The sequence below is a fragment of the Plutella xylostella genome, chromosome 8 (assembly GCF_932276165.1).
Source record: "Plutella xylostella chromosome 8, ilPluXylo3.1, whole genome shotgun sequence".
Lineage (NCBI taxonomy): Eukaryota > Metazoa > Arthropoda > Insecta > Lepidoptera > Plutellidae > Plutella > Plutella xylostella.
In genome coordinates, this window is record NC_063988.1 from 7,722,685 (window position 1) to 7,744,345 (window position 21,661).

A 21,661-nucleotide genomic window follows, 5' to 3' on the forward strand; every position below is an offset into this window, starting at 1 on the left:
CCTAATGACGTACCGGGAAATGTTAATAAAATGTTAATGTTGCGAAAGCGGCTGCCTGTTGGCAATAAATGACAGATTTGCTTGACAGACAGCGTTCGTTTGCGACGTTGTCGTGTATGAATGAAGAAGGATGTTGTTATAACTAGGATCGTTGCGCGGTTTAGCATAATGCTAGTGCTCCATTAGTTGTTTAAGTTTTTGCGCAGTTCGATGCTTGCTGTGGGAAATAGGCTAAGCTGTTTAAATACTTACTTACCTACTAAATAACAAAATATGATATACTACTACGCTACGTAAGCACTTTTATAGACTCGCATTAAAATCGTTTCATTAAAGATATGCTCAATAATGGTTTCATAATTTTATTATATTCATGGTACTTATCTAAAAAAATCCCTGTTCTACCTTCTTATTGTAATGTAAATTCAAATTATATTATGTATTTTCGTTTCCTTGTAAGCCAAGATTTCATACGTGTCCTTTAATTTGAATAAATAAGATAGAGTCCCACGCACGCTACTGTTTAATTCAAACACGCTTATATTTGCGACTTGAATAATTCATTATTCATTAATAAATAAGTGCATTTGCTGGCCAACGCTGATTCTGTGTAATCAAAACTGTGTAGGGTAAATGTTGTGGGAGAAATTGAAGATAATGGATCCTATTTATAGGTACTTCTGTTTGTGCGCGCGCGCATCGCAATGTGTTAAAAAGAGGCACGTTAGATCGTCCAGTGTCGATGATAATAATAAATTTTACTAAAGCTTTCAGTTTAGTACCACTACCTACTCTTAAACGTAAAGTTCCAACTACAAAAAGTAAAGTTCCAAGCGAATGGTTTTGGAAGACCGTATTTTTTATATCACACATTTTATACTACAGTTTCCTTATCTCGCAGGCAGAAGTCATAAAAAAGCATTTTACCTTTATTCCTAAGTAACATTATAAACGCCTGTCTCCCAGAAAGATAACCTGAGATTACGAATCTCTCTCGACACCTATACCGGATAACTTTTAAATTAGCCTTTTAGGGCCTTACCACTAAATTTAAACAGTATTTATCAGGTGTTTAGCGCTGTCAAACGCAGGTAGGTATATAAAATCTGTAAAATTTCGTTTTAAACACTTGTTAAACAGTGTAATGTTTTTTTTGGTAGTACAGTTAAAGTCTCGATCTAAGGACATGGCTGAAGTTTAGGCTGCGTTCACGTGGAGATGTCGCGTGGACAACCTCTCACGTCAATTAGCTAGGTCTCATTAGGCCAGTGTTCACAGACAGCCACATTGAATATTCAGAGGCAGGCTACCAATTTGTACTCAGCTTACATGCGACAGTTAAGTTGCTGAATTAGAGCAGAGACGGTCTTGTGTGAACAACGCCTTAGGTTCGATGTTTCATGTTATATGAGGAAAGTTGTTTTGGGAATAGAAAATTCGGAAAGGCATATTATAAGCTTCGTCTCCTCTCCAACAAATATACTGTACGTTGTAAGTGCATTTATAATTATTTGTTAGTACATATTATGGTATTTTTTTGTTTGTAATTGTATATCTAAAATTACGCTTACCCTTGATTTAGTACGATACTACGCACCGTATATCACAAGATATATATATTTTTTAATTGGTAACCATTAAAATAAAAATAATACATACGTACCGAATAACATCATTTATTGAAATTTCTTTACTCGAACGTGAGATCTATCATATTGTCGACATCGAGCTCCATGCCTGGCTCCGCTTCCACATCCTTCCTCTCCGGAGGTCGGAAGACGACTGGCGACTTTTCTATATCTTTTTCTTTCCATTTTGGCGCCGGCGTCTCGCGTTGCTTAGCAACGGGTGTGCTTGTTTTTCTTCTTTTTTCTTTGGAACTTGTGTTTCCGGCCAGCTCCGATATATGGGCCAACTGAAAGGAGGTGCGATATTTAAGGTTTTCACTTCATATTGAGGTCGGTTAGGAGTTTCCATAGAACAACGCGGACTCGGGTGTACGGAGTTTCGAACAACAACAACTATTGTTACTAAGTTTTTTTTTTTTAATTTTATACAAATTGCTTCTCATTTCAAACGCTGCCTACCGACATAGATAATAATATACATGTTTATGTTGTTATTGGAATAGACTCTTATGACGGGAAAATTTTAATAAAGATAAAACTAATTGAATTCCGCTGAAACATTCTGTATTCTAAATCAAACACAAATATCGGATGGAAAATCTGAACTTTACATTTAATAATCATAGTTTCATTTCATATCGTTTTCCACTTGCAAATTGCAAATGCATAAATAAAACGTCTGTGTATCCCATCAGCTGGGCCACGGCGAAATAGGAAACCAAATAAAAACAGATAAATTAGTCTTAATTTAGTGTATGAAAGTAACTAAAAATTATATCTGCATCCGCAGTACACTATGCCGTTAAATTTAAAACAATATACATTGTGTAAAATGTAGAAAAACGTACGTAGGTAGTACCTACTTTGTATAGATTTATGTACCTATAAGTACAGGGCAAACATGTATCAATGAACAACCACGATATCATCAGCTTTCACTAAATATAAATAAGTAAATTATATATTAGGTGGGTAATTATTCATCGTAAAACGTCATAATTCCCAGAAAGAGTTTTTCTTTTACACAGAAATTACTAAGTAGGTATAATAAATAAGACACATCTTTGTCATGTGTGTGTTAGGTCTAGGTACTACTTCCTATTGAAGATGGAGTAAATTTTACAACTACTCAAAACACATTGTGAGAGAGACCGTATAGGTAAGTAGTAAGTATGTAGATCATTTTGATAACTTACCACAGTCGGGTTCCTCCGAACTAGTAGTTTAACATCATCAGCATTAATGGTTTGTCGTTTTGCATGCCTGTAAGTATAAATGTTCATTTCAGCACCTTAAAACATTCCAATATTGTAAATAATTCACCATAAGTACCTAATGTAAAATGGTACCTACACTGTAGGTACCATTTTACGTTGTAGGTCATATAGTTACAGTCATCTTAATAAGTAGCTATACACTGTATTTTAACCTTGTGAAACTCACTACTAATAACTGGTATTTTTCATTTAAACATTGATGGTTTGTTCATCATCATGACCATCATTGGAACATATAACACTGGCAGTCTATAGGCCTCTCCCAAGAACCGCCACAAATAGACCAATCTCAAAAATTAAGGTAGTTTAGCAAAAAAAAAATGAAATTCTCACTTAGCAAAAGCCTCTAAATCTGCTCCATAAACAGATATTTTCTTGTACACCAGTTCAGCAATAACTTCCATCGCAGGCTTCGTTATTTCTAAACCAAGTAGGTGGCATGTTTCTGAACAAATTGACTTCGTATCTCGATGAACCGTTGCACGAAGTTTCTGCGAATAACAACAGGCAGTAAATAAATCAGTTGACAACAGCGCCACTTTCAAGTGCGGTCCATTATCGAACTTTTGTCTATAGCGCTATCTAGGTAGTAATAAACATAAATACTTTTATGAAAAAAATGCGCCATCTAGTCGAAGATATAAACACTTTCAGTAAAATGGGCGCCATCTAAATTTAGCAGTTCAGCTATTAACCGAGAGATGGCGTGTACGTACTTATAACATTCGAATATTATGGTAAGTACACTTTACTAGACAAATAGGTAAGTATCTTGTTCATGCCTAAACGTATTATTTCATCGATGACAATATAGTATCGTGCAAACTTAAAATCTTACTTGATGAGACGAAAGATTTTCAAATGTCGTCATTTCTTAACGCCGCCGCCGGTAAACTTTTTGCACTTCAAGTTTTCCTTGCCACACCGTCTAGTAGCAAGTATTATAACCACGTAAAATTTCTAAATTAAACGTACGCTAAGCAGCAACAATTGAAGTACCTAATTATTTAACTGTAATGTAATTAAACCAAAAATAAACAAAACAAATTTAACAAATCACAAACTTTGAAACTTTCATTCACACAAAATGACAGAGACAGTGACAGTGACACTGACAGACTGATACACTCAGTCTGTGGTTCTATAAAAACACAGAATATAATAGGTATAATGCAAATAGTGATGTACTGAGGACAAAAAACCAATCAATCGATTTACTTTTGACACTGTCAGTATTCTAAGGATATTTTGTAATTTCCACTGAAAAAGATTCTAAGGATGTGACGCTGCGCTGCAGCGCTGAAGGTCTGAGCTTGTTGAAGCTGTCTTCTACTTTCATATTGCTAGGAATAATCTTCCCGTTTAGAGAAGTACTTACGTACTTATGTTCCTTGGTCACCGTGGCATATGCGAGGCTTGCTAGGAGGAAAGCCTAGATTAAAGAGAGATGCAAGAGGAATCCGAATCCAAAAGTTCTAGCTGGGTTCAACAATGGGAATGATAGAAATATAAATACTGAGGAGTCAGGATAATTTCAGACCAGACTGCTCTTCACTGTAGTAGGAAGTAAGGTTCCAGTTGCTTTTATGGGAAATGCATAATTATGTTCATATTGGCTTGCTGGCTTATAGAAAAACTAGGGGCACAATTTGAATTTTTATATACTTAGGCGTAAATATAAACAGACTATATTATACTTTATATTTTTTTATTAGGTTTCTGTACATTATAAAATAAAAAATAAACATCCCCATACATACATTCGTCGTGTAGGGCAAACAAAGTTAATTTTACCGTGAAGGTAGGTAAAGTTAAAAGCAATAAAACATGTTGCAGTGAAAAAAATGGCATAACTACGTTACATCTCTAGTATTCTATAGTGATTGATTTGATAACATGGTGAATATAGGGCTGTAATTTATCAGTTATTGAGACAAAGCAGCCCTTTTTTGCATTTGGTAGTTTTACAATTATGTCTATGGGTTTATCAGGCTGCAGCTCAACCACTTACAAAATTCCACGCATTGTGTAACTAATTTTGGATTGTTGTACAGACGTCACAAAAATAACATAGACTGAAAGTAAATTCACCCAGTTTTGTATCAATCGTTTTGTCTTTACGAAATTACTTTGCGGCTAATGCACAACAACACCTTATTTTAGCTATGCCCATTATAATTACGCATCCATAATATTACAAATAAGTAGAACCTTAATTTCACAACAAAAATTAACACATAATATTGGTTAGACCATAATTATGTTTTTTGTAAAAAAAACAACATAATTCTGTACACTGGACACAAAATATCATTTTCGTCTTAGTAATTATAGTTTTTTTTACACTTTTTTCACAATCTGGACAACGTCTTCGTCGGCTAGGATGTGGTCGATACCGACTTTCTGCGGTAAATGCTTCACAGATGATCCCCACACCAGCGCACTGTAAGAATAAATAAATAAAATTAAAACAAATTTTTTACATAAGACACTGAGTTGGGGCCATTATTAAATTGTTATAAAACTATTTACTGTCTATACCAGATCATTTGGACATACCATATTGTATAAATTTTGTGTATGTTCATCTATATAGCTCAGCTACGGCAGATCCGATTTCAAAGGATATTAATTAACAAAATCTTTTCAGCCCACAAAATCCGACATGATCACTCATCCCCTTTACTTCAAACACTCTTCCACTTACTATTTAAACTCCTTCACAATGGTCCTGTGCAGCTTATTACAGAAGTCCTCGACCGACGTGTGGTCAGCATGGAGCACCACCGGGGAGTTGTAATCCGGGAGCTGGCCCTTCGGCTTGGTGTATATCCGGACCAGCTTCAGGTACTCCCACATCTTCTCTAGCAGGTCGTCGAAGTTCCACTTGTGGTGCGCGGAGATGGGCACGCAGTGTGGGATCTTGTAGATTACGTCTAGCTCTTCGATGCTGATCTGGTCTGGAAGTGGGAGTTAAGGATGTTTAGTGCAAGTGTACTTGATGTTTGACATCGTTTGCGTGGTTACGCGAGAGCGGCGAGTAGGCGATGCATCCTTCCCTGTCTATAAAAATTCATCTATAAAATTAAACAAGACAGGGGAAAGTGAGTTTTCGCATTAGCATCTTCACATATCATTTCATCAAGCCATAAGGCTTTACTTATTTCCGCCCTACATAGATGGTAGTGACTTGTCAAGTCCACTGTTGGACATGGTTTCAACAGATGTAAAGCTGAACAGTGTTCGCCGCTGTCGCATGGATAAAATCAGTCGTATTAAAATTGTGCACACACACAATGGTAAAAATGGCCGTACATAATGTGTTAAGTACATTTTTAATATCCATTTTGGCCACACCTCTTCTGTCGCACTCTACGCACCTACCTATACCTATGTGTGTGCATTGTTAATCAAATTCAATTAAAATTAATCAACAAGACTATCATATTTTCAGGACTATCACTGCATAATATGTGTGTGTTAATTTTTTCTAATTATCTTACCAATTTTGTTCAACAGGTAGATGCAGGGCACGTATATCCGGTTGCCCTCCACCACGTCGATGAGGTCGTCGCTGGTGGCGTCGTAGCGCAGCGTGATGTCCGCGTTGTGGATCTTGTACTCGGACAGGATGGTGCGGACTGTCTCCAGGTCCAACTCGGATTGGGGGCACTGGAAGTGGCAGGGTTCTATTCTATTCTATTCTATTCACTGTGGGGGTGTCAGTACCTGCACCTGGCTCTCTCGAATGGAACCTTTGTGCATATCCCCAAGGTCTAAGCTGCCTTCCTAAGCTTGGACCATTTCCCACCACGCTGGTCCACTGCGGGTTGGTGGGTTCACATATCTAGATGTGCTAAATCTAGATATGCAGGTTTCCTCACGATGTTTTCCTTCACCGTGTTGTTTGTGGCAGGCAGTGGCAGGGTTGTTTTGTACTGTAATATCCTGGTGTAGGTTACTTATAGCAAAAATAGTATCCAATGTCTAAAGCTCATGTTTTGTTTTGACAATGTTTTCTTAAAATACCACAGCTCTCATGAAGTTCAAGAACATTGCCTCTCTCAAGGAGTGCCACAGGCCCCAACACTCTCTCTCTCTCTCTCTCTCAGCCTTCTGTAGTCCACTGTTGGACATAGGCCTCTCCTAATGATCGCCACCCCAAACGGTCACCCGCCATCTGCATCCAGCGGCTTCCCGCTACCTTCCGCAGATCATCAGACCAACGGGTTGGGGGGCGATCGACACGCCGTTTGCCGACACGGGGTCGACACACAAAGGTTTCTTATTGATGGTTGAGGGACTCAACAGCAACTAAGATGAATAAAAACATTTTAAATACTCACAGTAATATTCAAATTGATGCCTCCTTTGTCTTTTTTCCTAAAGTGTATGTTTGGAGGCTGCTTGTTCAGCCGGAGACCAAAGCCTTCCAATTCATGTTCTAGAAGTTTCTTGTGCTGCAGCGGCTTCAACACGTCCAGGACTATGAAGATAAGACTGCAGGTACGAGCCACGGCTATCACCTGTCTACCACGACCTTTGCCATCCTTAGCACCTTCAATAATACCGGGAAGATCTAGCAACTGGAATGAGAATGATTTTTATTGTTATATAATATTTAATGGTAAGATATAATAGTCTACAAGTTTTACTGTGTAAATTGGCTTTTCAATATAATCCATAGTTCATTTCCAGTATAATCAAAAGACCACACAACATACATCATTAGGGGATACATTTCATCATCAAGTATTGTAGGCTGTGAAATAAATTAAAGTATTACCTGAATTTTAGCACCCTTGTATTTAATACACCCTGGTACAGTGGTAAGGGTGGTGAACTCGTAAGCTGCCACTTCAGAGTAGACCCCAGCTAGTGTGGACAGCAGTGTGGACTTGCCCACTGACGGGAAGCCGACAAAACCAATACGGGCATCACCAGTTTTGGCAACATCGAAACCTGGAATGTTAATGTGTAGAAATAAGAATTGTAAATTGTAATATATGACAAACTACTCACTAATCAGAAAGGGTGTTTTGACTTTGAACAGATAGTAGGACTTTACTTCAAAATGCTTGCTAACAGCCAAGATAGCTTTGTTGATTATCTGAGTGTATGTAAAAGTTTAGATATTGAAAAGTAACTACCATTCACTGGCAAAAGAACCACTCAAGAAGGTCACAAGAAGTATTGCCTCGTGATAGTGCATTTTGTATCAGTATCAGCAGGTCCATAGTAATTAAGTGTAGATATTAGAGCTCATTGATCCCAGAAAATTAAAATATTTGCCCACCAACTATTGTACATGTTGTATTACTCAGATAAATAGGTCTTTAGTAATTACCTTCTCCAGTACCACCGCCGCCTCCTTTCGGTGTGATCAGTTCTCGTCGCAATTTAGCCAATCTAGCTTTTAAAATACCTAAATGAAGGGCTGTAGCCTTATTTTTTTGAGTACGGGCCATCTGTAAAAATACATCATATTTGTATCAGCTAAATGCTTAAATTAAGGTTTTATAACATAACATAATCTATTTGAGGTGTATTTAACGCAATGATTTAATAATACAGTCTTTATTGCTATTTATAAGTGAAATTAACTCGGTGATATGTATAACCTCTTCTATTTACCTCGGCCTCTATACCGGCAATTTTCTCCAGTATAGTACTCATTTTCGTGAGTTTATTCTATCTTATATAAACACAAACACGAAACAATAAATAAAATTGTGAATAAATCTGTTTTTCAAACAGAAATCACGTAAAATAAACTTAAACAGAAGCGTGTCACTTTTTCGAGAAACAGCCGAGCTGAAACTGGTGTTGCCAGTAAAAATATTTAGTAGAAATGTCATTTCTCCAGAAGAAGGACTAAAGACCTCAAGTAGGTATTATGTTCCTTGGACTTACTTTTTCACCCGTGTCTTGATCTCTTTATCACAACATTTCTTTATCATCATCATAAAATCTGTAAAAATATAGTCCGGAGCTATTTTTTGGTTGGTAACTAAGCGAAAATGAATTTTATCTGTTTGTTGCAGGCCAGTCAAAATTCATTTTTGCTTAGTTGCCAACTCCATCTTGTAATACCACCACCACCCGAGAGATGGCGTTGTTATTTAAAAAGTGAATCTTCATCCGAATAAAAGAGCTGTCTGTAGGTTTGCGCATAGTCTACAAACGGTGGTGGTGGTTTTGCCTGTAACCGTCAGTGTATACGGTAGTACTACCTAGGTTGTCGTTGGTAGAACCACCCTGCTGAGAGAGCGGGTTTCTACTTCGCGCGAAGTTTCCGAACAAATTAATAAACTCGAAATGGATGAAGTTGTGAAATTGGAGTGAAACTGGGATATTATTGTAAAGTGTTCGATGGTGTATGAAAGCTTTAGTTTAGAAATCACCAAGTAGAATAGGAAATAAGTGCGAATAAAATTGTTTTAAATTTATCATCTTCTAAGCAAAACAGATGAAAATGTACTCATAGGTATTGTTTGAAGTTTTAAATCCCTACTTATACTAGGTCTATTTATGTGCCGGCGACTACCTTAATTCAGTTCGTAGATAAAATTTTAATATTCATTTAATAATACTTAGGTACCTACCTAATTATGTATCTAGTCACTAAATAACTATCAATCAGCGGTAAAACGACGCAGTCTTTTACGCAGAAAATGAAAACTGCAGACACCGATCCCCTGGTGGACTCAACCAAAAAATGACCTAACAACAAATTTTCCAATAACGAAAATAATGTCGTCTGAAATCTCGTTGGACGATCGTGAACGGCCGAGTTTGCCCCGAAGGGCGGCCGTTGGGTGCCTCAGAGCCGCTTGTTCCCAAGTGGGCCTTATCATCCTGGTGGTGACCTATGTCCTGCTGGGTGCTCTGCTGTTTGAGTATCTGGAGTCAGGACCGGAGGTGCAAAAGCGGTCGGCCATACAGAGATCGAGGGAAGAATGCCTCAAGGAGCTTTGGGCAATAACAGGTACGATAGATTAGGATAGTTTTTTTTGGTAGTTCGTAAATTCTTGTGCCTATTGGACTAATCCCGTGTTTGTTGGTAATGCCGGTTCGGATAAAATTTATTTGTGGGATAAAAGCTTAGGTAAAGGTAGGTAAGTATGCTAACACTCTCTATAATTAATTATCTATTTAAACTTAGTCTTAGTCAGTGCAGTGCCTAGCTATTGCCAATCAAGGCTGATTACTTAATTATTAGGTATATAAAAAAAACATAAACTGACAGTCTCGGTTTTAGTCTCAGACTAAGTTAATGTATTTTTTTAATACTCAAATTTCTAGCCCTGACCAATCAACATGCTTTTAACCTGAGTATTATACCTACGTATTTACCATTTTAATCGTTAACTGCTATCCCTCCATTAATGGAGATTTAATGGCCTCAATACTGATCAAATGCCCTTTGAATTCCAATTCATATTTAACAGGTACGGTACTGTACATAGGTACCTACTGCATCAAATCATATGTATACTAGTAGGAAATACTTAGATAAAAATAAACTTATTATAAGAGTAAAAGCAAATTTATGACCTACTTAGCAGGTATATCTTACCTGGACCTAAGGCCGTCACCTACAAACATAATATATAAAACTTATGTCCATAATAAAACCTCACGGATGAAAGAAAAGGGGTAAAAAGGGATTTTGGAGACAGTACCCGGTTACTCAATATCTTTGGTCCAATGCCGTTTTTCCGAAGTTACGACAACGAGTTATAATATTATAAAAATATTATCGTTGGGTAGGCAAGGCACGCTTGACTGAAATCCCAAAAGTTTTACAGGTAAAAAAGTTGAAAAGCGAGGTATATAGGTACGTTTTTAAGGTGGAACTTAATTCTGATTTTTCAAATAAGTAAATAACATTTTCGCCATGAAAGAATAACAAAAGGTCGTTCTATTCAAAGTTTGCTATTGTTTTTTGTACATAAGTAGGTAAGTAGGTACTTCTATTGTACCTATTTAACTGTACATAGGCTTTATAGTCCTTTTATCAAAGTTATGAAATTTTAAATAACTTCGGTAATCCTACTCGTTTGTTATTTTCAACATCATTTTATACCAAGACAGCTAAACTAAACTTAGTTAAAATATTATATTTAGTGCCAATTTTTCCATAGTCGGTTAGAGCATCACCAGTGGTTTTGACACATCTTTCAAGAATTTTATATGGAGATGGCGTATAATTGATTAACCAATCCCTGGTCGGTTAGATAACCGACTATGGAGAAATTGGGCCTTAGTTTGATGTAATTATGGCACTTCCTCCTCATTTCCCAAATTTTGCACAATTGAACTTCTGCCCAAATTGGTTCAAGTCTGTCGCCAGGTCACCATCGATACGCCATTGTGAAATCTCTAATTCGAGAGGAAGCTACAAAAATGGCGCCAAGTTTTCCCTTTTAATTTCCGTTTAATTCCAAGTTCCACGTTAACTTTGTGAAAGCCGACGACATTCCCCGGCGAATTATTTATTCAGATGTTCGTATGAAATATTTGCCCCGGCTGCCACATCCCTACTGGTATTATAATTTAAAAATATGTCGGGGATGCCTTCTTCGTACCAACATGTGCCGCTGGTATTTTGATAAATTGGAGGAATTAATCTTGTAATGCTGACTAACTGGATTTAATTCTTGTTAAACGGAATCTGAATCTGACTTTTTAGGTAGGTACAGTTATAAAGTATAATAGGGTAAACACTGGTGAAATTGGCCACCCCCAATAACTGGCCACACAGCTTTTTATTCGCCTAAAATAAGAAACACGATGACAGCACGCCATCTGTTACGGCTTGACACTAACCATTAGTAAGTTGTCGTTCATTTTAGTTCACACTCATTCCGCTTGAAGGATTGGTCTTCAAAATACCCGCAATTTTCTGACGGTCGGCGACAGTGCGTCTGATAAAATGGTTGTGCGCTAAGAAAACGTTAAGCGAAGACATTATTTCGAGAGGCGATATTTTTTGTCCCCAGCTTCTGTGAGTGACTTTAAATAGTGACAACGATAGATTTTGAGCTAAGCAATCATAATTTGTACTGATTTAATCCTTAATTTGATTTTTTATTGCATTTTTCGTCTTGGCCAGTTACTGGTTCCAGTTTTATAGTATTTTTAGTAACTGGCCCCCCTATGCCAGTTACCCCAATTTGCTACTTGCAAGTAAATTAACTTAAAATACAGCTTATTACCTTGGTTTTAAATAGCATTTTCTGTGGTATAAATTTTGTAAAAATCGTTCAATATTTAGTAGTAACTGGCATAGGTATTCTAGTGGCCAGTTACTACATGGCCAGTTACTGAGAACTATTTTATGTTTCAGGATATATGCTAAAATCTCTTCAAGATAATGGTGGCCCAGCCCACAAACAGTCTTCACTATTTGGACTGTATCCTCGGTTAGCAGCGATTCGAATCGGCTCTGTTGTTCTCTTTGGAAGCTGGTGTTGCCATGCCAACTTCAATTTGGTGCAGCGTGGGACGAAGGGCCTGCTTCATCAGTCGTCTTCTCTCCAGCTTGAAGTTGATATTCAGAGTGCCTCCAAGGAGTCGGTGATCACTCCCACTTCAGTTAAAATCTATTGATCACTGAGGCATCTCTGAATATGTGCCGCTTGTCAGTCATAATTAAGTCGATTTCATTTTTCGTCCTACACCATCGGGGCTTGACCATGTTCACTTCCTCCGGGGATGTTTCTCATAGAAAGAATTCATCAAGTACAGCCATTCTGATCTGTCTCATTCGAGGAAGTCAACAAGAATTTGCCCTCTCCGATTTCTGCTACTAAAGCCATGGGGTCCTACCCTCAATTCTTTGCATTCTTGTACTCCCACTTTGGCGTTGAAGTCCCCCATCACAATGGTGTATTGGGTCTTAGCAGTACACTTGATAGCCCTAGAGATATCTTCGTAACTATACTGCTTCGACTTCTGTGTCAGAGTGTGTCGAGGTTGGTGCATATACCTGTACGACCTTCAAGGAATCCCTCTCGGTTAGTTTGAGTACAAGGTACGCTACCAGATTCGACACACTACTGATCTCCACTACGTTGCTGACAAGGGTCTTGTTGACAAGAAATCCTACGCCACCTTGGGACAGTTTGTTACCCTCCCGACGGTAGAGCATGTGGCCAGACTTTAGGGCTATCGTGCCCCTCTCTAAGGGTTTCCGATAGACCTATTCTATTCTATTCTGTGTGGGGGTGTCAGTGCCTGCACCTGGCTCCCTCGAATGGAACCTTTGTGCATATCCCCAAGGTCTAAACTGCCTTTCTAAGCTTGGACCATTTCCCACCATGCTGGCATTCCACTGCGGGTTGGTGGGATCACATATCTAGATGTGCAAAATCTAGACATGCAGGTTTCCTCACGATGTTTTCCTTCACCGTAAGAGTGATGGTATACATTGTACTTAAGTTAAAAGAACTAATTGGTACATGTCAGCACCGGGATTCGAACCCGCATCTCTGGCGTGAGAAGCGGGCGCTTACCCGACTGAGCTACCACCGCTCTCCGATAGCCCTAAGATGTACTTATTTTTTTGCCGAGCTCTACCTCGTGTTACACCATCTTCTCGTCCTCTCTCAGTGTCCGTGCGTTGTATGTAGCAAGTTGTATTTTATACAATCTTAAAATTAGTTCAAGAACGTAATGATGACGATGAACTGTTTATTTGTTAAGAAATATAAGGTATTTCTCATTATTAAGTGTTAACACATATACTACGTCATAACACATTAATTATAATAGGTTTTTTATAATGTTTGCAGTAGTTATAAGGTTAAAACTTGTCATTTTAGTTAATTATATTAGGTGGCCAGTTACTGCAAAATAAGTGGGCCAGTTACTAAAATTTGTGGCCAGTTACTACACAAAAGTGATAGTTTTCATTTAAATAAAGATATTTAAATAAATAGTTCTTATTGATTATCAAAATGATCAAAAAAACAATCAACAGGATCTAGTGAATCATTAGATATATAAATCACCTAAATCAGATCATGCATTTAGATGGAGCACACACGTAAAGTGGCCAAGGTGCTTAAGTGGCCAGTTACTACCCCTTTTCCCCTACTTATATATACTACAAGACATTACACCCTCGTGTTGTTTTGTTACCTCTAAAGTAGTTGGCCACAATACCAAAAAAATAAATAAGGATACAACTTAAAAACAGTGGTTTGGAGATCCGAGTTCTAGAATTTTTGATTGCGTCATTTTGATGATGATGTGACCTTATCATACAGAAAAAAATGTGATATTTTGAGTTATGCCCTCATACTACCTAAGGGTGGGATAGTATAGTTATTATCCCTACATGACTACATTATTTTATCCTCTGAACACCTATTATAATTATCAATAATAACTCTTAATCGTAATGCTATCTTACTTATACCGTCTTGTTCCTATATCTACTCTTACGTTTTAGTGATATAAGACACAAAAATGTCGCTAGCAATTTTAAGACGATGAAAAATCGTAAGGGTACCCTTATAAATCATGTTCATGAAAAATGTTGCTTTTACCGATTTTTTTGGGTAATAATAAAATCAACCGAAGTGACGAGGGTTTGGGAACCATGGTAATATACTTACTATTTGTAAATAGCCACCCTATTTATCAGTTTACCATTTTAAAATAGGTTAAGTGCCAATTTCTCCATAGTCAGTTATCTAACCGACAGGGATTGATTTATTAATTACATACATATATGTCATGTCCATATAAAATTGATGACAGATGTGTGTCATGACACATGAAGTCAACAACTACTCCCTGATTATGGTCTAACCGACTATGGAGAAATTGGCACTAAGTATTTTGACATCGGTCGGTCTAAGTAGGTAAGTGAATGAATGAATTATCACTAATTTTACTATGTTATACCTAATCATAGAAGTAAATACTAACTATATCATGGGTCGTATGACGGCTATCAAATCCATAAATATAAATACATGTAATTTTGCTTCTCCATAGTATAAGGTCACGTCACCATCAAAGTCCCAATGGGTAAGTTAAAAATATAATTACGAATTTACAAAAAGTCATAGAACAAAAATTTATCAAAGTCAAAGTCAAAGTCAAAGTCAAAGTCAAAGTCAAAATTTTTTATTCATCGTACAAATATAAAATTTTCTGATGAACGTCAATTTGTACAAATTACTCTCCGTTCGGATAAGGGGGGGCTCTTTCTGTCTAAGGAGAAGAACGGAGGCAAGAAACTCCTGAGCCATCTTTTCAAAAAAAAGACTTAAAACTAGTTGGTATACAATAGGTACTTATAAGCTTAATAATGATTATTATAATAATATGAGCAGAGCTAACTACTTATCACAGCCATGCATTAACGTCCTCTAAGTAATTATCAATTTTATAATAAGCTTTTTTACAGAGTTTCTCTTTAATGTAACACTTAAACTTATTCTCTGGCATTTGAGCAACTTCTGTTGGAAGCTTATTATAAAATCTAATACAGTACCCTAAAAACGATTTATTAACTTTCGCCAGACGCATCGCTGGAAAAGCCAGCTTATGCTTGTTCCTAGTATTAATGTCATGATTACTGCCAATTGTATCAAAAGTTGAAATATTCTTTCGTACATACATTAAATTGGAAAAAATGAACTGACATGGAACTGTAAGGATGTTAATTTCTTTAAATAGTTCTCTCAATGAATCCCTGGAACCTAGTTTGTATATAGAGCGGATGGCTCTTTTCTGTAATACAAATATAGTTTCAATATCAGCGGCTCTACCCCAAAGCAAAATGCCATACGACAATAAGCTGTGGAAATAACTAAAGTAAACTAATCTGGCGGTTTCAACGTCGGTCAGTTGTCTAATTTTCCGTACAGCAAAAGCTGCGGAGCTCAACCTTCCAGCCAATTTTTCAATGTGAGGTCCCCACTGTAACTTTGAATCTATAGTCATCCCAAGAAAAACAGTATCATTAACTAGGTCCAATTTATTCCCATCTAGAATAATGTTAGTATCGCATTGTCTAACATTTGGCAGTGTAAATTTAATACATTTCGTTTTCTTAGAATTCAATAGAAGATTATTAACGGTAAACCAATCGTGTATGTCAGATAGAATAGAATTAATTTCATTAAAATTATTTTCACTTCTTTTAACTTTAAAAAGCAAAGAAGTATCATCAGCAAATAAAACTATATTAGTCAATTTTTCAACCATAAAAGGCAAGTCATTAATATAAATGAGGAATAAAAATGGTCCTAAAATAGATCCTTGAGGGACGCCTATCTTTACATGAGCCCCCTGTGATTTAGTATTGTTAATATCGACCCTTTGTTGCCTCTTGTCTAAATATGAAACTATCAAATCTAAAGCCTTTCCTCCTATTCCATAGTATCTCAGTTTCGAAATTAAAGTCTGATGGTCTACACAATCAAACGCCTTCGATAGATCACAGAAGACTCCAATAGCATCGTGATGGTCTTCCCAGGCGTCAAATATGTGCTTAATTAACGCAGTACCGGCATCGGTTGTTGATTTGCCTTTTGTAAAACCATACTGTTGGCTATGAAACAATCGAGCTTCATTGAAATGCAAAAGCATCTGATTGAGTATGACCCTCTCAAATATTTTACTCAAAACTGGAAGAACCGAGACAGGCCTGAAATTTGCAGGGTCCTCCATATCCCCACTCTTGAACAGAGGTATAATTTTACTCAATTTCATAAGATCTGGGAACACACCTTCAGCGATACATTTATTAAAAATGTTAGCCAAAATTGGGGCGATTTTATTAATAATAGAAAGAACAAATTTAACTGACATTCCCCACAAGTCTTCAGTTTTCTTCATATTTAAAGACTTAAATGTTTTTATAATAGTTAATGTATTAATATATCTGAATTTAAATTCCTTATCGGTTGAAGGTGCGTTCTCCTTCGCCAGGGTTTCAGCTAATGTAGCTGAAGAATCTAGGTTGCAAGTAGTCTCTAAAGGAATGTTCGTAAAAAACTCTTCAAAGACTCTCGCCACCTCGTCATTTGATGTTATTATGTCATTGCCTACCTTTAAAGATAAATTAGTCTCGCGTGTTCGATTCTTCCCCGTTTCGTTATTAATTATATTCCAAATGGCCTTAGATTTGTTAGCCGAGTCTTTAATCTTGTTATTAATAAAAATTGTCTTCGCACAGTGACAGACACATTTGTACATTTTGCTATATTTCTTCACATAAGATTGAAAGTCAGGGCGGAGTATGAATGTTAGTAGTAAATTATTGGGCATTCTACTCCACCGAAATCAGCCAGGCCTCACTCCGTTCGGGGCTCCCTGCGGTCGCCCTCCGCCTGGCTGATTTCGTTGAGTAGAATGCCCAATAATTTATTTTAATAGGTAATATTTTGATTATGCATTTCTACTAATTTGCTCGGGAACTAAACTTCATACTTAAAATAATTTGCCTAAAATTTAATTAAACACTGACTTACATGAGTGCTTCCAACTGTGAATTAATTATTAAAGATCACACAAATATAAACTATCTGCACAAATGAATCTAACGAACCAACAAGTTTTTGTTTTACGGTTTAAGTCGTATATATCAGTTTTTGTTAAAATAATCATACAGCGTCAAGATCCGAAGACACTTAGTCCTCGTTTAAATCTAGACTGATCCCGGAATCGCTGAGTTTCCGCATAAGATCTAGCTCCTTAGTCCCGAAAACGCTGAGTTCTCGCTTAAGACTGTGGAACCTGTTTGATTATTTATACATAACTGATACCTCCGGACTAAACCATACTTGGGTTTGGCACGATCCCGGGAGCGCTGAGTTCCCGCGTAAGATCTAGCTTCTAAGTCCCGAAAACGCAGAGTTCTCGCTTAAGACTTAGGAGCCGCCACTCAACTCCGAAGACGCAGAGTCCTCGCTTCAAGTCGAGATATGCTTAACCCCAAAGACCTGCATGTGGTATGAGTCTAAAAACCATAATGAATAAAATGTCTGTTTCAATGTACGTAACGTGATTCGGGGTTCTCAACTTTGGGTATCATTTTGATCGTGATATCACTTTCTAAAACATAGCGTAAGAAATGAACAATCTAAAGAAACTACCGTTTCATAAGAAATGAGTATGATAAAATATCATAATTATATTTACCTAATAGGTACTTGAAGCCCAAATGGTCAGCGAATACGTTTTGAAATTCTTTTATGACAAGTAGGTATCAAGTTATAAACATACTAGTTTGATATAAGTTAGTATGTCTTCAATATAAGTACTTATATCTAAATAGTTTTTTTGCATAAAATATGTTTTCTATAAAATGCATCTTATTTATTTAACTCAGATTATTTGAAATAAAATGTTACGTACTCCTTACCATGTTTTACCAAGCCTAATAGACCAGGAGCTAACAATATGAATATGTATGAGATATAATATATATTTGAAAACACCGTCGTGGCTGTTTACCTGTGGTGTAGCGGTTAAGATGGTGGTTTTCATTCCACAGGTTGTTGGTTCAATATAAACTTAAAGTTATAAATAAGTTCATTACACACTACATACATTAAACGTTCCTTTACGAAAAAAGCTTGTGACTCAGCTTAAGATCTTAATATTGGCGAAATTATACCTAGGTATGTTTAATATTAAAAACTATTGAACTCGCGCCCGGCCTATCGACTTTTCCACGGTTTTGCTTACGCTGCATCACGAGGCAGCGCGGCTGCGGCCAGTTCTTGATATATGATATTATTGTTTGTCCATATTCTATTCATTTATGCGATGGTTTAGTGGTTAATGAATTAGGAAGTACTAGATTCTATTTTAAAATAGGTTCATAAAATAAAATTACTTTCTGTACTTTGGGTGTTAATAAACTTTGTTATTAAAGTAAATTTATATACCTACCTAGATATACATATTTACAGCGAACAAAGTTGAGTTTTTTTAAGTAAGAAACCCATTTATTTAACTACCACATAAGTGGTAATAATAACGAATCGCATCATGCACTATTCGTGTTTGTGACATGCGAGTACCTAAGAACAGATCCTAGTATGGTTCTATGTATTCTTATCTGTTAAAACTTGTATAACCGTTCTTAGCTATAAGCTATAAGGTCTCATGTTGTACCCATAACAGTCAATATTATTTATTTTAGAAAGAAGTATAACGACCGAATAGCGCACTGGTTAGTAACTCTAATTGTTATGCTGAGGGTTCGGGGTTCGATCCCCGGCCGGGGCAGAACACTTAATTGCACAACTGTTAGAGTTACTAACCAGCGCGCTATTCGGTCGTTTATTTCTTCCTTCTTTAAATAATATCAAACACAACACTTCACCTATACAGATGTCAAACGTATAACACCTCTCTTTCCAATTGTGGGTAATGGTTGCACAAATGCATTTCAATAAACGTGTTCCGGTGTTATATTTCATTATTGCAAAATATGTCGGTTTACCTACTCGAAAACATCTATTTTGCAGAGATTGCAATTTTCACACACTGACACACATCTACATTGCACAGTTCACAATGTCATATGACTAACTCAATGAATACCTAAGTAAGCCTTAAAGTGCAGTGTTAAGGTTGAAAATTTAATATTATTAAGTAAGACTTATTATTTTATATAATACAACCATAATGGTTTTTAAATAATTAATTATTTTTTGGCTGTCCTTTCTTCGCTCAGCCATCACCGTGCCTGTCTGTGCGCTCTGTAAAACCCTTCAGTTTTTCTTCAGTCATTCCTTAAGTGCTGTTCGTGGTTCCTGTGAAAATCTATCAACATCCTGAAACAATGTTAGTATTCGTGAGTACTTTTTTATCTTACAGTTAAGTTTCTTTGTTTTTCCTCGTGTGTGCTCCTAAATTAAACTTTAATGTTATAATGAAGTAAATTTCTATTTTAATATGTTGATTTATTATAACACATCAAGTAGTAAATTATCTGTAAAGTATCTCAAGTTAGTTATAAATGAATGATTTAATATAGATAGTTTAATCTCCCAATTATCTAGTGCAGATAATTTGATATGGAAATGCTAAAAATAAATATGTTTTACAGGTCTGACTCAGAATACGAAAGTGTCGTCTCGCTGCCGCACACATCCAAAAGCAAAACTGCAGTCGCGGCCCCGAACAAACGGAAGAATAACTCAGCAGAACCCCAAAGGTATGTACTCATATCCCTATTTTATTATAAAATTAGGTACATGATTCCAAATTTCACTTAATTTAATACCATAACCCTCTATTTTTGCTGTACTATATAAAAATTTTGTAAGATAATGCATGATGCGATGGCTGTGTGAGCAGCGATGGTTCATGTACCGGGATCGACGCCTATACAGACTGATTAATTTTGGTTGTGAGGTCTTGAGGTCTACATGTTAGTTATAATTGTGTTGTGTGACCATTAAAGTGTTAGTTATTCTCTATATCTACAAAACTCGCCATTTACTGAACATACTTAAGGTCTAAGTCCACTTACACAACTCTTTTCTACCCAACAGAGAAATATAAATTAAAATTATGCATTTTATATTTTTTTAATATACTTTACATTGATTACATAAATAAGTAGACAGCTCGCTTGGTGAGTGGGTACAGAGATGTGTAAGTGGGCTAAGGCCTTTATAAATTATATATTGTGTTACATCAAAAATCACTTTATCCTTTCAATATTTTAACAGTCGTGCCGTTTAATACACCTACACCACTGCTACTTATAAATTTAAACCTATATTTTATGTTTATTTAATTATAAATATATTGTTTACAGGACTAATAAGAAGAAGAAGACCAGTGGCACAAGCAAACTGGACATATTCGGGATTTTGGATGAAGCTGAAAACCTAGCAAGCAGAGCAGCGCCGGACAACTACCCTATATCGTCTAGCTTCGTGTCTCGCGTGGCCAACGGCTCCGTACGAAAGAGCTTAATTAACGACGGTGAATTTTATGTTGAGCTAAAAGTGTACAACACACTTGACGCTAAAACCTCTAAGCCTGAGGAACGGTGGAAAAAAGCCCTGTTCAATCTGAAACTTCTGACTGAGCAGGACGGCGAGCCGTGGCAGGCGCTGCAGAAGTTTGTCAGGGAAGCGCACTCCGTGTTCGGAGACTGCGAACCTGTTTACTATAGCGAAAAAATTCATATTAAGTAAATTCATCAACTTACCACCGTTTTTTAACTATTGAAGTTTTTTAATAAATATTATACTTATTTCATTTAATTTTTATAATTTTTATTTTTTCCATTTTTTAATTAGGTAGGTTTTTCCATTTCCATTTTACTATAGTGATTTTTTTATAAAGTAATTAACTTAACTCAACTGTTGAATATTATTTCATTTAATCAATATAATATTTCAGTCATCGTTTAACCATAAGTATATCGAAAATTCATATTAAGTATTTATCAACTTAACTTAACTTTGAAGTACCTAATTTAAAAATATTACTTATTTCATTTCATTTGAATAATTATTTCCTTTAAATATTTCAGTTAGCTAGGTACCTATTTCCATTTTTTATTTCAAGCCGTTACCCAATAATGCCGTACTGTACCGTTTGTCGTTCATCAATTGATAGGAAAAAATGGATAGGGCATTTACGTAGTACTTTACATAAAAACATCGCTGCGATATCTGTATGCGATGGTGTCGAGATGATCAATTCAGCTTTCAAGTCCCGTATAGCCACATATAGGATTACAGCTACCAGCGAGTT

General features: G+C 36.4%; 4 protein-coding genes across 4 annotated transcripts in view; 2 read left to right on the top strand and 2 right to left on the bottom strand.

Annotated features, from left to right (window-relative positions):
• Nucleotides 1–1,660: 1,660 nt before the first annotated feature.
• Nucleotides 1,661–3,947, bottom strand: LOC105390365 (centromere protein S). The gene is made up of 4 exons (XM_011561656.3): nt 3,744–3,947; nt 3,239–3,396; nt 2,825–2,891; nt 1,661–1,915 (listed from the first exon to the last, which is right to left on the bottom strand). Exons 1-4 carry the CDS (start codon nt 3,774–3,776, stop codon nt 1,691–1,693), a joined length of 483 nt encoding a protein of 160 aa, XP_011559958.3. The 5' UTR covers nt 3,777–3,947; the 3' UTR covers nt 1,661–1,690.
• A 649-nt stretch (nt 3,948–4,596) lies between these two features.
• Nucleotides 4,597–8,730, bottom strand: LOC105390364 (GTP-binding protein 128up). Its single transcript, XM_011561655.3, has 7 exons — nt 8,540–8,730; nt 8,253–8,373; nt 7,692–7,867; nt 7,252–7,491; nt 6,409–6,577; nt 5,613–5,865; nt 4,597–5,348 (listed from the first exon to the last, which is right to left on the bottom strand). The coding sequence occupies exons 1-7, from the start codon at nt 8,579–8,581 to the stop codon at nt 5,246–5,248; spliced, it is 1,104 nt and encodes a 367-aa protein (XP_011559957.1). The 5' UTR covers nt 8,582–8,730; the 3' UTR covers nt 4,597–5,245.
• Nucleotides 8,731–9,431: 701 nt separating this feature from the next.
• LOC119693006 (TWiK family of potassium channels protein 18) overlaps nt 9,432–21,661 on the top strand; it is a 132,877-nt gene continuing 120,647 nt past the window's right edge. The window contains exon 1 of the mRNA XM_048622600.1: nt 9,432–9,893. Within this exon, the coding sequence (XP_048478557.1) occupies nt 9,659–9,893 (235 nt within the window). The 5' untranslated portion in view covers nt 9,432–9,658. The remainder of the gene's footprint in view (nt 9,894–21,661) is intronic.
• On the top strand, nt 19,533–21,165 carry LOC119694225. The gene is made up of 3 exons (XM_038120149.2): nt 19,533–19,729; nt 19,995–20,102; nt 20,712–21,165. Coding segments are annotated over exons 1-3 (495 nt in total). The 5' UTR covers nt 19,533–19,727; the 3' UTR covers nt 21,097–21,165.

Coding starts and splice junctions, on each gene's coding strand:
- LOC105390365 (XM_011561656.3), bottom strand. CDS start 3,776: ATGACGACATTTGAAAATCTTTCGTCTCATCAA. Junction 3,397..3,743: donor AAAATCTTTCGTCTCATCAA/GTAAGATTTTAA, acceptor TGTTATTCGCAG/AAACTTCGTGCAACGGTTCA. Junction 1,916..2,824: donor TTCGGAGGAACCCGACTGTG/GTAAGTTATCAA, acceptor ACCTCCTTTCAG/TTGGCCCATATATCGGAGCT.
- LOC105390364 (XM_011561655.3), bottom strand. CDS start 8,581: ATGAGTACTATACTGGAGAAAATTGCCGGTATAGAGGCCGAG. Junction 7,868..8,252: donor CGGCGGTGGTACTGGAGAAG/GTAATTACTAAA, acceptor TTAACATTCCAG/GTTTCGATGTTGCCAAAACT. Junction 6,578..7,251: donor GCATCAATTTGAATATTACT/GTGAGTATTTAA, acceptor TGCCACTTCCAG/TGCCCCCAATCCGAGTTGGA.
- LOC119694225 (XM_038120149.2), top strand. Junction 20,103..20,711: donor AACTCAGCAGAACCCCAAAG/GTATGTACTCAT, acceptor TATTGTTTACAG/GACTAATAAGAAGAAGAAGA.